Source organism: Pavona decussata, unplaced genomic scaffold (assembly GCF_977016875.1).
Source record: "Pavona decussata unplaced genomic scaffold, jaPavDecu1.1 SCAFFOLD_115, whole genome shotgun sequence".
NCBI classification, from domain to species: domain Eukaryota; kingdom Metazoa; phylum Cnidaria; class Anthozoa; order Scleractinia; family Agariciidae; genus Pavona; species Pavona decussata.
In genome coordinates this window covers 400735-418313 of record NW_028145529.1, presented here as the reverse complement: position 1 = coordinate 418313, position 17579 = coordinate 400735, and the positions used below count along the sequence as shown (strand labels likewise).

General features: G+C 41.3%; 2 protein-coding genes across 3 annotated transcripts in view; both read left to right on the top strand.

Moving 5' to 3' along the window:
* The first annotated feature begins 850 nt into the window (after positions 1–850).
* On the top strand, positions 851–10547 carry LOC146469879 (uncharacterized). The gene is made up of 6 exons (XM_085122726.1): positions 851–1186; positions 3624–3768; positions 4859–6853; positions 7105–7317; positions 7660–8136; positions 9250–10547. Exons 1-6 carry the CDS (start codon positions 906–908, stop codon positions 9445–9447), a joined length of 3309 nt encoding a protein of 1102 aa, XP_084978852.1. The 5' UTR covers positions 851–905; the 3' UTR covers positions 9448–10547.
* A 1628-nt stretch (positions 10548–12175) lies between these two features.
* Positions 12176–17579, top strand: part of LOC146469877 (uncharacterized) — a 30735-nt gene continuing 25331 nt past the window's right edge. Inside the window, exons 1-2 of one of the 2 annotated variants that reach the window (XM_085122723.1) lie at positions 12176–12685; positions 14609–14851. In XM_085122723.1, the coding sequence (XP_084978849.1) occupies positions 12305–12685; positions 14609–14851 (624 nt within the window). In that variant the 5' untranslated portion in view covers positions 12176–12304. Of the gene's footprint in view, positions 12686–14608; positions 14864–17579 lie in introns of both variants that reach the window. The other variant, XM_085122724.1, reaches the window with a different exon arrangement.

Below are 17579 nucleotides of genomic sequence, written 5' to 3'. Positions count from 1 at the left end.
TGTTGTTTGAGTGGCAGGATATTCTGCAATTTAAGCCAAAGCGGTTTTTCATTCGACAGTGTTTATTTCTTTCACTATTCACTGCGGGATAAAGCCGCAGCTTGACTCATTGTATAAAAAATCTACATCGTTTATATACAATCTATAAAAATAATAAATATTTAAGCACTCTCACTTTTGAAGACCTTTTTTTTTGTCAGCTTTTTTTGTAACGCTGTATCTCTTCCCTTAAACTCTTCCATCTCGTCCAAGCACGTGTTTATAGCTGTTAGCGACTTCCGCGTCCCTAATCTCGTACCCCGATCTCAGTCGTCGGTTCGGGAATGTCGAAATGTGAGATCTCCCCTCCGCCTGACCGTGGGAGATCTGGGTACGAGATTACCGCGTCCCCCCAAAAAAGCGATTTGAAACCTGACACTTCCGGTTCAATTTTCCCCACCCAACCCAGGCAAGGTCAAATTCCCCACCCCCCGGAAGGCCTTACCCGTCATATTCCCCACTCCCGGGCACAGAAAATAGTCAAATGCCCGGGGTTTGCCCGGGGGGGGATGTTGAAGTTTCGATTTGATCGGCGCATTACACGGTGATTGTAAAACTGAATACCGTACTGCAGTATAACTGGGGGCCGGCTGTAGTCAGTGTTTTGTGAAGAAATTCCTGACGAACAGAAATTGCCGCAATTTTTGGAAATTTCGGTGCCCCACGTTCGAGCAGAGTTCGGGCATACTTTTTTTTTCACCCTGCTAGCAGAGCCTTTCTTCTCCGGTAATGCTCTTTTCCCCTCATTTTCGACCCCAGAGACTGGCGACCACCCAGGGCCCTTTGGCTCTTTGGCCAGCGGTTACCATAAAAGTATGGAGGTTGTCGAGTGATTTTTCTTCAAATTTGCCGTTCCCTTTGGAATCATGCAGCCCCCGAATTTGCGTTTCATCGCTAAAAGTACCATACTGAACTATTTAGTTTGCAGTAACGATATTTCACGGGATCATTTGGTGATGTTGGAATATTTTCAATGTTTCGGTCAAGGAGTTTTTGGCGATGAAATTCTGTCACAGATCATTGATGATTTTCCTAATGAGCTTACAGATGAACTGTTAATTGCTCTGTCTCCGCCACATCTACGGCATTTAAAACTTACGAAATGCAACCGTTTGTCGTGTAGTGGGCTTCAAAAGGCAATCACTAAGTAAGTAAAGTCAGTTCACTTTAAATTATATTCTTCATAAAAAATCACTCTGCAGAATACTGTCTGTACTGTACTAGATTGGGTGTAAATTGGCTTTACAGTAAGGGCCGGGTCGCACTAGAGCCAATTTTGTTTATTTAAGTGAGACTCTGTCAACACGTACTGCAAAATAAGTGCGACCTCACGTTTCCAAAACTTGCCAATTTTTCGCGGATTGCCAAAATTTCGCCAATCTTCAAAGACGCCGAAGTGCTGCCTCGGAGGCGACCAAATTTTGGCAAAGCGGCCAATTTTGTTTGTACAGCAATTAAGCTGTCATTCACTGTAGCGAAGCGAGTGCTAGCAGCACTCCTGACCCAGTAGAGCGGAGCAAGAAAGGCAAAAAAGGAAAGTACGACACCTGGGCCCAAGCTGAGCAACGACTGCTTGTTCAGTTGTGGGCCAAAAACCACGAGTGGCTAGAGAGCAGAGAGTCACGAACGGAGTGGATTAAAATCTGCGACGAGTTAAACGCATGAAATCAACTGTATGAAGAAAATCAAGTATTTAATAGAACGTTCAAAGAAGCATAGGAATGGAACAGTTAGCAGACTGGAGGGTCGAAGAAGAAAAGCATGTTTTACGACGAAATTGATGCAGTCCTGGGTTGCCGAGACATTGTCACGTTAACCAATGTGTCCATTCTCTTACGCAAAAATGTTTCTGTTTTTCCTGATGTAACCGGAGAAGAAGGGTCATTTTCCCCAGCGGGTTATGACTGATGTTGCTGTCAGTCAAAGACGTTTTGGAACTGCAAATTTCCGTAGTGCGACCAAGACTAAAAATTGGAAGTTCAAAAATGTTTGCCAAAAAATTTGACCGCCAAAAATTAGAAGATACAAAAATTCGCTTAGTGCGACCCGGCCCTTAGCCTAACTTTGGCACATTATTCTTAGTTAAAAGTATATTATTGACGGGAGGTGTTATTGAGGTCAAGTACCAACTGAAAGCGCTGAAATAACTGGACTTATAAAAAGGCCAGTGACCAACAAGGTAGCCCAAAAAAGTCCAAGCATCACCTTGAATATTGTAAACACTGAAAAAATTCTTACCAAACTCTTTCAACACAAAACACAGATCACAGCATAAAACATTCCCAGTGACCAGCTGTTTTATACCCCAATAGGTGTTTGCACCTCCCTGTTACTGTTATTTATTTACAAGTGTCTAAGTAATGTTGAACAGCTGTATACTTAACAAATCAAAAGTGGTTTGGCGTTGCCTGTACTCTTATCGACAACGATATTCGTCATCACAGTGATCAAAGTGTTGTGGACTCATGAGGCGCAGCCGAGTGAGTCCACAACAAATTTTGACCGCTGTGATGACAAATATCGTTGTTGATAAGAGTGCAGAACGCTAAACCACATGCGATTTGTTTTTTACAACAATACCAAAGTCAAAGAAAATGTTTACAATAACTGTCAAAATTTCCATGCGCTTATTGACGCGAGCAGCGTTGTCTAGACTCTTATTGACAACAGAAAATTAGCCAATCAGATAGCGAGATTAGAAACAATTGTGGTAAAAAGTGTAATTCCTTTTATTAAAAACTGGATCTTTGTATAATGCAATTCGAGCGATTTGATTGGCTTAGTGGCCATGGTATATGAGGCGTTATACCATGCTCGAGAAACAAAGACCATTAAATTGTCTTGCAAAGCAAAATCAGCAAAATCTAGCAATATTTCTTGATTTTTATAAATAAAACAATTATTCCACTCACGCTTGTTGGATACGAGATGATTATAGTCAACTCGGAGCTACGCACCTCGTTGGCTATCTTAATCTATCATCTCATATCCAACACGCGTTAGTGGAATAATTGTTAAGTACGGTATATCCGGCACTGATTAATTTCCATATACTCCCAGCTCATTCTTAGAAATGCATCACATGGTTTGAAATCAGATGATCAGGTTATCAGACAATAACAGATGTCTGATTTTTATATCTTTTGGCCAATTTTTTCTTCAGAAAAAACAAAGAAAGAAGCTGTAATCTAATGTTAGTATTAGAAAATCAAGCAATCTAGTCAGCTGGGTTTTGTTTACTGGCAGTCTGTCTGTGACATTACCTTGAGCATCACTGGCTGTTCTATATTTTTCAGCAGTAAAGCGTAAATGTTTCAAAAATCAATTGAAGGCTTACCTGTATAAAAGAAATAAATTGCTTTCTGCCATACTGTTATATCAAATGAAAATGCCGTCCACTGAGAGAGGTTGTCCTCAAAATTAAACAGTTGCCCTTCATGCTGTGCTTCTCAGCCATCTGTTCATTTCCTGGACAATCATTCAGCCTTGGGCATTATTTTCTGAAATACCAGCCGCCTGAAGAGGTTTATTTAGTAAAGATTGATATTGAAATGCTTATCAATATCTAAATTATGTTTCGTCAGATGCGGACAACTTCAAGGACTAGACTTCACTGAATGCCTTCATTTACTGCATCCAACTGTGTTTTGTTGTCTTAAGGAAAAAGCGTCAAACCTGGTTTCTTTATCTTTAGAGAATTCACAAGTTGTTTCAGATGGCATTGTTCAGGTATACTACAAAAAAGTAATTATGCTAATTTTAAACAGTTAAACAGTTAATCCTTATTATTTAGCGAACAGAACTCTTTGTTAATATCTCTTATACACATATGTACTTGTTAGTAGAACCACTTGATGGCTGATGGTTCTGACCTATGTAAAATACACGTCATAGTAGACTGTCAGAAGCATCAAGGGTTGAAGGGCAAAATTATGTAAATTCTAAAATGTATGTCCCTACAAAAAATATGTCCTGCCCCCCTCCCCTCCCACCCAACTTCAGACCCAGATATAAGCCAATGGGCTTTTACCATTAGTAAATTTGAGGCAAATTAATTGCTTTTCAATGGTATGGAAGCCTTTTTTTTTTTCAATAAGACATTGATATATTTTTTAGGTTCAAGATTGTGAAATGAATGTGATATTGTGTTTTAAACCTGGTGAGTAAATGGTGGATGTATTTTTCAGTGAGTGACACAGACAAACCTGGAAAAAGAAAATCTGAGTTCTCCCAACAGGATTGAAACCTATGACATCCTGATTACCAGTTTGGCTAAGCTACACGAGACTCGTAGGAGCTAAGGCCATTAAATTAGGTTCAATTGTGACAAACATCCTGCATACTGCTAGGGTTTGAATGTTGATGAGTGGTAGTTGTGAGGTAAATGTGATGTCCACTAAGGGACTTGTTGAAGCTAGGCCATTAAACTAACAGTATGAAGGGTGTTTGTCACACGAACCTAGTGGATGGAGTAGTGCGTGAGAGTACTCATCATCTCCCACCAATGTGGCCCAGGTTTAATTCCAAGCATTGACACCATATGTGGATTGAGTTTGTTGTTGGTTCTTGTCCCTGCTCTGAGGGTTTTTCTCTGGGTTTTCTGGTTGTCCTCCCTCCACAAAAACGAACACTTCCAAATTATTGCCCATTCAACCTGGAATGCATGGGCACCTTTGAATCAAGTTTCTTAGTAGAGAGCTGTTTGGTGCTCTGTGGGTAAACAAATTAGGATTTTTTGCAAGGATGTAGGTTATTGGCCTGCAGTAGTTAATAGTTTCCTTGTACCCATTTAGTGTGTATTTTGTCTTGTTTCTCCTAGGTGGCTTTGATGTGTTGCCCTGGTTTGAAACATCTCAATCTTTCCAGCTGTAGAAATATAACTGATACTGCTTTTGCAGTTCCTAATTCTGAGAGCAACACATCAGAGAGAGCCTCTGCAAATACAGGATCTGCCACTCATTCATCTCATCCTGGATGTAATCTTACCAGTGTGGACATATTAGGCTGCCAGGCTCTCTCAAATGTGGCTGTTAAATACCTTGTAGCGATATGTGGAGCTAATTTAACAAGCATCAATCTTGCTTGGACAGGAGTGAGTTGCACAGCATTGCTGTACCTTGCAGGATTGAACATGGATCAAGTTGGAAGACTTATGCATAAAAGTGATCCTGCATCACGTGGTTCATTACAGCCTTCAGACGATGTAAAATGCGATCTCCCTCCCATTTCTTCAGAATGCAAAAGCATGCTCAAAACAAGACATGATAATCAAACAGGATTGCAAGAGCAAGACTCTGTAACTTGTGGAGAGGATATAGTTCATGATTTGCCAGTTGTGGCTAACTGCTCAGAAATTTTTCAGAATGTAACAAAAGATAGCGTTGTTTCACTACTTTGCTTATCTTCAACAAGTCCAGTAGGAGAAGAGTTACCAATAGATCCTTGTGAATTTGGAAGCCAGTTGAATGAGGATGAACTTGTCACATGTAAGTCGCTGGCTACAGAAGATCTTCAACACTTTACTGAATCATCTGATGAAGAGAGTGATGACAGCTTTAAAACAGCATCCGATGAGATTGAACCTTGTTTTCCCTCAGAGGAAGACAAAAGTTTCCCAGCTTCTGTACAGAGTAATTCAAGACATGAAGAACCCCTGGAAATTCAGGAAAGATGTCGCCATGATGCCCGTGGTCATAGTGTTGTAACGAAGTTTGATGAAGCCAGGGAATTTTGTTGGAGTGTTACCACTGGAAAAGATTCAACTTCCAAGAAGTCAGAAATGGAGGAGAGCTCTTGTGAAAAAGTTTGTGCATCTGATGAAATTGGTACCCTGCTGTCATGTCTTCAGGTTGAAACCTGCAGTGAGCTTCATTCTCAGAAAATGATTGAAAGTGAGCATGTTAAAAGAACCCCTGCAATGTTTTTACATTGCTCTGAACCAGTTAAAGGAGAACTTACAACAGAGGAAAGATATGAGACTTGGTTTGATTGTACAGAGAGCCAACCCACAATGTCCTTTGAGGATAGGAGCTTGAAAGGTAGTCAAATTGTTCATCAGTGTGCTTTAGAAATGAGCAGTTTGGAAAAGAATTGTGACAATGCTGTGGCGAAGAATGCTGGAAAGAAAACTGAATATCCCACAATGCCTTGTGAGGGAGTAAGGAATGAGGAATTTCCGAATTGCTACAACTCTGAGTGTCCTATCATGCATCCTGCAAGACTGGATCACAACGAAACTGATTGCCCCTCCCTACCTTGTAATGAAGTCATTGATGAAGAACAGGGAATGTCACAGTGTGGGGAACCTGTTTGCCATGTTTATATGGATGCAGAAGAAACAGACAATCATTGTTGCCATTCTGACTTACCATGCAATGTGGTTAAAGATCAGAAACCATTGACTTGGACTGTTATGCCGCACCAAAATGTGAACAGCAATGGACTGGACTGTTATGGAGATGAGGCTACTCTGGCTGATGTACCATTTGAGGAAGACATAAATAGACAAATATCCAAACTTTCTTTAATGTGTGTTGATGCAGGGGAAAGTATTAATTCCGACAGTTTGTTCTCAGGCAAAAGGGTCATCCAATTTGGTGACTTGGCACAGGCACAGATGTATCAGCCAAAAATAACAAGTTTAGACATCACTAACATTATTTATCAGAGCCAACCTTTGGGTGTAGCGTGTCTGAAGGTTTTCTCTAAAGCTTGCAAATGTTTGAAGCATTTTGCAGTTTCCTGGTCTGAACTAGATGATGACGTTCTGATGTATCTTCTTAAAAACGAACCAGAGCTGGAAAGTCTGTCTTTGGTATGTTTCCTAGTTCAATTTGGGAATTTTTTATTGCTACATGTATTTTACACCACTAAGTTACAAGTTGTTAACTTTTACATTCTATTTTAGAAGCTGAAAACTTTGGGCCCCTTTTTTATGAAAAAAAAAAAGCGCCTTTAAAATCTCCAAGAGTTAATTAAAAGTATCCTAATGGGCCTTCAAAATCCAGTTTCTAGAATAAACACCCCTATCACATTGCTGACGAGTTGTTTTTACCTGTCTTTCAGGTGGACTGTGAGAATCTCAGCAACCTTTCGCTCAGCACCATCCCAGTTCACTGTCCTAAACTCACACGTTTTGACCTCAAGGGCATGTGCTATGTGACGGATTATGGACTCATGCCACTGACAAGAAGTAATAATCTGCAGTCATTAAGTTTGGCCGAAGCTGCTATCACTGATTCTACACTTGAGAGTGTTGCAAAAGGTTGTGGGGCAAAGGTGAGGTAGCAATACAACCACTACGTGGTTAGTGGTACATTATAATACAAGACCTTCCCCGCCAAAGCACTCCAGCAAACCGTATACACATTTTCGTTATTTTCAAGCTGTCTTTACAGTAGTTATGACTTGCTGGCTGGACTATTTTTTGCTTCAGAATAATAGGTTTAAAATAGGTAAAAAAAAATAACTTTAAAATAGTGTAGAAAATTAGAGAAAAAAAACAAAAAAAATGGCGAAAAAATAGTGTAAAAATACCTATAAAATAGGTAAAAATAGGCACTATTTTCGTATTAAGGGAAAGCATGTAGCTGAGTAATTTCTGTATTATCTTCTTACCAGTTAAAAGAGTTGGATATATCCTGGTGTGAGGACATCACCGATCGCGGAATGTCGATCACAGCAAAAAACTGTTCTTCTCTTCGATATCTCAGTCTGCGGCAATGCGCAGCTTCTCACCTCACTCTTGCCGCTCTTGCAGCAAACTGCCATCTGATCTCATCTTTAAACATCGCAGGAGTTAACAACCTGACGGACGCAGCTCTTAGTACCTTGGCCCAGAACATGCCGCTTCTTAGCGAGATAGATGCCAGCTGGAACTCAGGTTTATCAGACATTGGAATCAGCGCGCTGTTGGAGTTTTGCACACACCTGAACAATGCTGTATTATGTGGGTTAAAGTGTATCACCTCGCAGCCGTTTTTGGCGATTATTGGAGATTTGGGGCGCTGGGGTCTGCTGGAAGAACTATGGAGGTGCAACAGAAGATCCAAGAGTAGTGTCCCTAATGGGAAGGTTGCTCTAAAGTCATGTGACTCGGTAAGTTAAGAAACTAGAAGTAATTGAATTTGGATACCTGACATGTACATTGACCATTCTCACCAAAGCCAGTTGCAACTGTTCAGAGGGAATACTATCAGTCCCCAGAGGGTACAGATGGGCCGCATTTCTATCGTGCTCAAGTTGTGCTGCAGCCTGCGAAGCAGTCGTTTCCTTTCCAAGCGAGCGAGAGAAGTGAACGAGAGATTGCCGAGAAGGAGCAAAAACCACAGTTTTCTCTTTTTCGTGCTCCATGCCTTCGTGAGTTCCCACGTATGTATGTATGTACGCTCCCACGTATGGGAGAACATGAAGCATGCATGTATATATGTACGCTCCCACGTATGTATGTATGTATGTACGCTCCCACGTATGTATGTATGTATGTATGTATGTATGTATGTATGTATGTATGTATGTATGTATGTATGTATGTATGTATGTATGTATGTATGTATGTATGTATGTATGTATGTACGTAGGTACGTAGGTACGTAGGTACGTATGTACGTATGTACCTATGTACGTATGTACCTATGTACGTATGTACCTATGTACGTATGTACCTATGTACCTATGTACGTATGTACGTATGTACGTATGTACCTACGTACCTATGTACGTATGTACGTATGTACCTATGTACCTATGTACCTATGTACGTATGTACGTATGTACGTATGTACGTATGTACGTACGTACGTAGGTACGCTCTGAGGAAGGGAACGACGGCTACGCAAGCTATTTGCCTGGGCCCAGTTGTTCAAAGCGGATTAACGTGAACTTTGATTCGAGTTTAATGAACAATTAATAAAGATTCCTCCGAATGGTTTTTGCTTTCAGTTTTGCCTTAGACGTTTTTTTTTTTTTTTACCACAAAAAGCTTAAAATTAGCTTTCAAAACCATATTTTAACGAGCGAGATGAAAAACTTGGTTAACTTTTCATCGTAGATTAACGTTAATCGGCTTTCGAACAAGTGAGCCCTGGATACTAAAAGAACATCTTGGAGCATTCATCTGCTGTGTGTGGAAATTCATGGATTCGACTGTCAAGTGTGGTCGTACAGATTTTTTGTCGTTGTTCCATTCTTACCACATAGTTTTCTTTGCAGGAAACAGCCAAATCCATCGGAGATCAGATCCCATGGCGTTCCATGTCCTATGCACCGTCATTGCGACAAGTCGTGTTGGAATACAGCGACAAAGTGAACGATGATCACTTAGCGGCTGTTGTGGCAGTTTGCAGAGGAACTTTGTTTGTAAAAGATTATTATGGACAGCCAGTTGAACCAAAGTGGATATTTAGATAATTGCAGGATAATACCATCTAATTTTCTTTCGGTGATAACACGCATATGACTGGAGTTTGAAACTGGCCTTTTGTGCCCGAACAAATACAACTTCTGTCTGACGACTGGGGGCTGTAGCAAATAAAAAACATACAAACAAGCAAAAAATAACAACGAAAAAAAAAACCACAGGATGATATCTCCGGCACTAAAGAGTGGCCATCGTTGTTAAGAAGTCAATCAGAGTGCATTAAGTTGCTCTGCTGATGAGAACCAAATTACCAAAAAAAAGTAAAAGTAGGAGAGAGATATGACGTGTAACTACTGCTCACTTTGCTGGGGGACAGAGAAATTGGCCGTTGCTGCAGAATTATGTAATGGAAAGAGCCTTTCAACCACCCGCACCTCACTGCATGGGTCACAGTGATTTATCTAATTTGAAATCGCGGGCTCATTTTCCCGAACAGCGGCTGGTAATCGAGCCAAGCAATTTGCCCGCTGCCCGTCCCGCCGCCCGCGACAAAAAAAATCTGGAATTAGGAAAGTTTTTTTGTCTGTTTTTCTATTTTTATTGATGAAACAACTCGGCGTCTATATCTTGTATAAACAAGCAAATGTCCTCGCAATGCAACTAGCGGATGAAATTCACCCAGACAGAAGCCGCAATAAATTTCATTCGGGGTCCAGGGTGAGCGATATAATCGATTCAACAGAACAAATGTTAAAAATGAAAATCTGCTAATGCATAGCGACGATCATCGCAACGCTTGATGTATTTCTATATTTACGTTCACTTGGATAAAGCCAAAATAGCAACTTTAACAAGGTTGAAAACTTCCTCCGATGTTATAAAACGCGACAGAAGCCGTCGTTTGAACGTAGAAAGGAATATTACCATGCTGAAAAGTGGAAACAGCAAGATTTAGGTCACGTGCAACCAAAATCGTTCACATGTATCAAGTTTCATTCGGCAACAACACGATGCGAGGAAAAAAAATTACGGAGGTCCTTGGAAGAAAAACTGGACTGTAATTGTGCCTTTAGCAGTTTAGTAACATCTTAAACCTGAAGAAGGCTGGTCTGGCTAGCCGAAATGTTTTTAAAGACATTTAGTTGATTTACCCGTTGTATCAGGTCTTGCATTGTATTGGCTTTGCAGTAGTCCTTGGGCGTCTCATATTTTCTTTTATCAAGTTTAGCCGATTAGATCTGCCCCGAGATCCAACGTTGACTACTAGCAGTATCTTCTTCCACGGTTTTTGCAGTTTATTTGTGTGTTATTAGAATGAAATTAACGACCCTCCAGGCAAGCTGAAATTTCGGCCATTTGAAAGGACGTTTGGGATCAATAGTACCGTAACTAACGAGGGACATTTAAAAAACACTTTATGACTGGTCCCCGAGGGAAACAGTTAGTTTTGTTTTCCCGAGATTCGAGAGAAAACAAAACTAACTTTTATGTGTTCAATCTACCCAAGCTATTTACTCTTTCAAGATCGAATTTTGTATTGTTAACCGCGCGGGCACCGTTTTGAATTTTTTAGCTTTTTTAGATTAATTTCACCGATTTATGTTATCTATCGGTAACAATGACTTGATCGATACCGATTTTTATCGATTGGCTACTCCGAGATTTTAGTATGGGGCTCGGGCTAGCCTGCGTAGCAGTCGTTTCCGTTTCCTTCAAGCCAAGCGGGGCAAGCGCGCGAGGGCATTGGACAAAAAGGAACGAAAAAGTGGGAGCGGGGGGGGAGGGGCGCCCCGCTCCTACTTTTTGCTCTTTTTTGCCCAATGCCCTCGCGCGCTTACCCCGCTTGGCTTGAAGGAAACGGAAACGACTGCTACGCAGGCTAGGCTCGGGCTAGAAGACCCTGTTTACAGTGTTTAGTTATCACAGTGATCTGTACTTGTGACCTGTGACCTGTGACTTGTAAAGGAAACCTGCCGCTTTTCAAGCAACCGGAGTGTTATTTAGGCTAACTGGAGCGCTTTTATATCAGGGGGAGGGGGGGGGGGAGGAGGTTCTCCCTTATATGGGCTATACAGGTATATGCGGCCCCAAAGGGTATGGTTTTTCAGCCGCTTTAGTCATAAATAGGGTATCGATTTTAGCCACTTTGCCGCCATCTTGGTAATAAATAGGGTATCGATTTGTGCACTCTAGTCTTGAATTTTTTATTATTATTTTTTTTTTTTGAAGAAGCTACTTCTTCATCATGAGTTACGGCAACTGTGTACCTCCCCCCCCCCCCCCCCACCCCCCGAGTATTATATTTAAGCTAACCGGAGAGCTATTTAGGCTAACCCGAGTGCTCTTCAAGCAACTGGGTGTTAGTTAGGCTAACCGGAGTGCTACGTAGACTAATATAACCGGAGAGCTATTTTATAGGCTAAACCAGGGCGCAGAAAAGGGCGCCCTAGCTCCCTGGGCTAACCGGAGTGTGACCAGCTCGAGTGTAAGGGGTGTTATTTGTAATTTGTTAGTTACCAGTCTGTGACGGCAAGCCGATCCGCCATCTTGAAGCCGGGCGCGCGCAATAAAAAAATTTGCCGCGGCAAAGACGCGATAACGAGCGGCCAAGCCGTCAGAAGATCGTCAGAAGATTGAAGAATTCTCGTGGCTCGCGGCTCCGTGGGCCACCAAACCCGAACCAAAACCGCCAGCTACACAGGATAGGTCAGGATAGCGCCATATATGGCAGAGATTGAGTTACAAGGCCACGGTTCACGTTACATATCACGCCAGTCAAATTCCCAGTCCAATGGAAGCCAAATTACGTTCGCGGGCTCACTTCCTCCTTTTCTGCGAAATGGGGAAAGCTGTTGTAATGATACGCCTCCCCAGTGTTCAGGGTCGTCTTTTCCAAGTAGCAGCGCAATGAGTGCTTCGGAGCGATTGCAGAATGCAGAATCCTCTCAGGACATTGAATATACAGTCAAACAAACTGCGAAGGTCGACCGAGAAAAACTCGAAGATCCCAGACCTTCCGTATGGTTGTCTGTCGTGAAATGGGTAGTTGGAATCTTCCTGTTTGTTTCCGTGCTGACTTGTCTTGTCGCCAGCAAAATTTCTTTGCTTTCCATTGCATGCTACCATAAAGATTCGAGTGACAATTCAAGTAGAAAGAACCGTGAAACTATCTTCATCATGGTTGTTGTGGCTTTAATGATACCAGAGGCAGTCACGTTCCTGAAAGCCTGCTGGACAAGTCTTTTCCGCAAGAGCCACAAGTGGCCTCGTACCAAAGCTGTTTTGGTGGTAAGTTATTTCTATATAAGGACCGTGCCTTTGGACCCAAAAGAGCACGGGTATTTCTTTGCAGAAATTATGGTTACATATACAGACAACTGTACCACTTTTTAACGAGTCAGTACGAGTTTTTGCCCGACGTGTAAAACAGCCGTTTATTATGTCACCTTCAAATATTTTGTTCGCAAGGGCAGCATTTACTTATAATCCCTTGACATGTATGGTTAATCATGGACGTAGTTTTGTGGTTGTCGATATCACAATTGTTAACAAAAGAGGTAGTTGAGGTTGGGGTGGGTGGTGGAGGGGGGAGGGGGGGGGGGGTAGATTCCTCCTGTTGAGAGCCCATGTGTGGATGTGCTATACCCATAATGCCTTGGGCTAGGCTAGGCTCAATCACTGCAGAGATGACTCTGTGGTTTGAAATGTGAATTGGCAGATGTGTGATCTTGCATTTTTTTGGTCCCATTTGTCTCTTTTGCATGATTATGATTTTAAATAAAATTGAGAATATTTGACTGCAGGATCAACTGTTAGTAAAAAGAGCTATTTAATTAGCCCTGCTGGAACAAAAAAAAAAGGTTGCAATAAAATGCCGTAACCCAGTAGATTGTCACTGGTTACAACTAGGATCGTTTGAGGCAACAGGAAAGTTGTGCTTTCAGAACAACTTGAATTCTGCAGTGCAATGGAATGCAAAGTATTACTACTCCCTCCTGCATGGGATGGGATTCTTTTTGACAGGAGATGGAAGTAATAAATGCAGTGATAACCCACAGATGTACACCTCACAACATCTGAAATCTGGATATTTTCCTCTGTTGTGCCTCCCCTCCACCCCCCCCCCCACCCCCCAATCCACACCAGTGCTCCAATTATCAACTGATGTTCCACCCCCAAAGCGACCCACCCACATACTCACCCAAAAAACTGAAAAGGTAATAGACCCATCCACCCTGCCTCCCCCCCTCCCCCTCCCCCCAATTTATAAAACTTTGAGTTAGGAGCAATGGAGCAATTGTTTTCTTTTCTTATACCAGAAAATGCATTTTTATTGGCATATTTAATGAGGTTTCATTGTGATCTCAATCACTAGCGAGTCCTGACCATGTGAAAAACATTTTCAGAGCTTTGCTCACATTCTATGGAAATTATGTTGATTTTGAAACATTTTTTTTTTTAATTTTGGTATTTTTGAATTAAGTGTAAATTTAAATTTTCTTCTCAATTTTCTTCCAACATTTCCAGTGAAGCATATTCTTAAACTTTCGTACATACAGTAATAGATCAAAATCAGCTTGAGGGCTTCTCTAGACAACAGTCAAACAACCAAGAATTTCAATGAGCAAATGAGCTCTTCAAATTAAGTGGTTTGGTCAATTGATCTGGAAGTCAAGTTAGTTAAGTTAAGCAATAGTACATAATTTTGGGAAACACATTCTTGATTGATACACATCATTAGCCTCCTCGCCTTTTGTCAACTGCAGATATCTTGGAAAGGGTGTGTAACAATGGTTGTAGCATCAGCGTGATCATCACTGTTATGACTTATCTGTGATAAAGATCTAATCTTGGGAGGCAGCGTGGTCAAGTGGTTACGACACCTGAGACTTGAAATCCAGAGGTCGCAAGGCTCAAGTTCTGCTCTGACCACTAGCTAGAGTTATTCTCGGTAGCCTTGAGTTCAACGCCTCGGCTGTGTTTGTAAATAGCCAGCTAGTCTGCTTCCTGCCAGTTGGGATTTTTGTTATGTTCAATTTAAATTATTTGTTTGTGAACTTTAATGCTCGGCCCCACTAAAACTTGTGCTATAAACACTGTTGAGGGTTACAAATGAAGGTGATTATTTTCATTAACAAGTGTCCAGTGGTGTACTCAGTGTAACTAAGTCTCTTGATATTAGTATTTTTTCTTTTCTCTTTCTCTATTCAGGGTTTGTTGGCTGGTGTGCTTGAAGTGTTTGGCCTCTGCTTCTTTGCCATTGTCATCCTGCTTGAAACAGAGATCTCACCGGGGCTGCGCATTCTCATGATGAATGCAGTATTTATTTTCCCAGTACTATGGCAAGTTTACAAAAATAGGTCTTGTCAAGAGCAGTTTTCTTGGAAACAACTGATCAAGTTTATCGCTGCATTAATCCTAGAGATAGCAGGAGTTGCAATCTTGATGATACAGGTAAGGGCACAGGTCACCAAAGCATATGTGACACAGGTCACCATGCAAGTGTGATATAAGAGTTTGTGTGGCGTTAAAATTAAATCGAAATTTAGACAACAATATTTCCACAAAAACCCACAGAAAATATAATCGAAAAAAAAGCTTACCTGGTGTGTTTTGCTGTGTTTTCGAAGCTTCTCAGTGCTTCCAAACGCCGTTTTGAATGGTTTATCTCTCAGCAGCTGGTCCATGTGCATCACTCTATTATGTTAACAGAAAGGTTGGAAACTGCAAGTCGACAATTTGAATGAAATTTGGCCCATCATTTGAGGAGAGCACTTCGAAAACCTTGCTAAAATTTGCTTGAAACTTAGGCACTCACTTACCTGCCTCGCCGTATGTCAAGAAGGATGATGTGCGGTCCTTCCTGGCAGTTCTCGAAATTAACTTTGTGCAGTACTTACTACTGGCCCTCTGGCCACCTCAGTCAGATTTTAACTGGTCCAACTGTAAGTTTCACTGGTCACATGCAGGAGCAACTCAATCTTAATGACAAACGTGTCTATTAAAATAACTAGTTAAGTGCAACTTCTAAACAGTTCATGCAAGCCTTATCGTTGCTATAAGCATTCCCTAATTCCACATTCCGTGTTTTGCTTTAAGACCACAAAGATTGGCATAGGTAGTGAATGGTAGCTCAGATTTAGCTACAAAATAAGCAACCTCAAATAACGTTTTTAGTTTGTTTTGAACCTCTTTGGACACTATCCACAATCTAGCTGTTTGTAAGCAAAGCAAGCTTTCACTACATCGTGATGAGAAGTGGATATATCATGTGAGCAAAGTGCACTGATCTTGAAGTTTGTGCATCCCTTGGTAGCAAAGACTAAGAATGTGAATGCTTTATGTTGTCACTGTCACTGCACCACAGATCTTAGACAAAATACCCCGCCTACATGGTGGAGATACGATCGTAGCACCATAACTTAGAAAATGTTTTCGTTTTAAAGCCAAGAAACTAGTATTTGAAGTTCACTTAGTAAGGTACGCAAATAATTTAAAATTAATCAAATCAATTTTTTTGAAAAATTTTCTGGCCAAAATGGCCAGTTGTTCCAAATTTCTGCTGGCCAGAGTGTTATTTGTACAGGCCAATGGCCAGCACACCACTGTTAGTGTCAAGCCCTTCCCTGCACAGCTCATTTTCGGAGAAGTTCATTTATTGAGACACAGGCGTTCATTGAAAACAAAGTTCATTTTAAATCGGGTACCATTTTTGCCACCGACCTAGCCATGTCCCTGGAATGTCATGACAAACTCACAGTCAAACCTAAGCACGAGCACTAAAATGTGCCCAACAGGGGAAATCCACAGGAAACCTTTGGCATGCAACAAACCACACACACCCCCTTCCGGCTAAGTGCTGTTCTACAGTGATGCACGTGGACCAGCTCAGCTGAGAGATAAACTGCTCAAAACGGCATTTTGGAAGCACTAAGAAACCTTGAAAAAACAGCAAAACACACAGGGTAGCTTTTTCAGACTTAATTATATTTTTTGTGGGGTTTTTGTGGGAATATTGTCTAAATTTCGATTTAATTTTAGTGCCATACAAACTCTTATAACGCTTGCATGGTGACTTGTGTCACATACGCTTTGGTGACCTGTGGTAAGGGAAGTGTTGGTGAGGGAGGTGTTGGTGAGGTAGTGTTGATGATGTAGGGATATTGGAGAGGGTCAGGGGCACATAGAAAATCACATACAGGATTTCAGGTCATAAGTACATGTACACAGTAGAAAGAAGACAGGGGTCATTTAAGCAGATGTTTACAAAACAGTTTTCTCTTCCCCCCAGCTGGCCTTTTCAGCTAAGATTCTGTTGGTGGCCGTCCAGTAACTAACATGGGAGAGAAGGCCCCATCCCACTAGGGGGGTCCGGGGGCATGCTCCCCCAGAAAAGTTTGAAAATTTGAAGTGTCTTACGTGCATTTTCCGCAATTTTCAGTCGATAAACTCTTTGATCGGACTTGAATGCTAAATGCGTCATTTTCTTTGCCAAAAACCTAAAATGGATTGAAACTGTACTTGCTTCTGCCCACTGAATGCATCAGTTGTTTTAACACCTCCATGATTGTCTTTTATTCCAATGTTTTTCCGATGTTGATCTTGGCGGTCCTTTAGGTGAAATCGGTTCGGTAACACATGTTATGCTCTACACGGACAAAAATGGAAAAAATAGAGCTCAACATTCACCTATGAAATAAAAAATGAACCAAAGGAAACTAATTACATGTAAAAGTAGAAATAAGGTGATGGTGAGATGGTGTGTAAAGTGTTTCCACTATCACTACTGAGAATCAAGTAATTTTGTTGAAACTATTATGAAATCGCTGACTGCAAATCAACAAGATCTATGTTTTATTTACATGTATTTTCTCCTGAAAAAGTGGCCGTCCACAGGACGGCCGGACGGCCATCTGGCTAAAACCTTGCTTGCCCCCTCTCCCCTCCCTGTATATTGTTTTGCTCAGTTAGCCCCATTTCCATTGCTTTCGAACCAATCACAGAATTTCGAACAAAGTACCGGTAATGCCGAGCCAAAGCAACTGCGCATATAACATGTTCTTGAAAACTGCTCTAATGTTAAATTCCAATTTACTCATTCAAGTTGTTAACTAATAAGACTAAAGTCGAACAAGTTACGAAAACCAGTTATTGCCCATCAACAACTGCTGTTTTGAAGGAT

Excerpts from the sequence above, each read along its gene's own strand:
- LOC146469879 (XM_085122726.1), top strand. The coding sequence starts at position 906 with ATGCAGCCCCCGAATTTGCGTTTCATCGCTAAAAGTACCATACTGAAC. Across the intron at positions 7,318-7,659 it reads CAAAAGGTTGTGGGGCAAAG|TTAAAAGAGTTGGATATATC; the intron begins GTGAGGTAGCAA and ends TCTTCTTACCAG. Across the intron at positions 8,137-9,249 it reads CTCTAAAGTCATGTGACTCG|GAAACAGCCAAATCCATCGG; the intron begins GTAAGTTAAGAA and ends TTTTCTTTGCAG.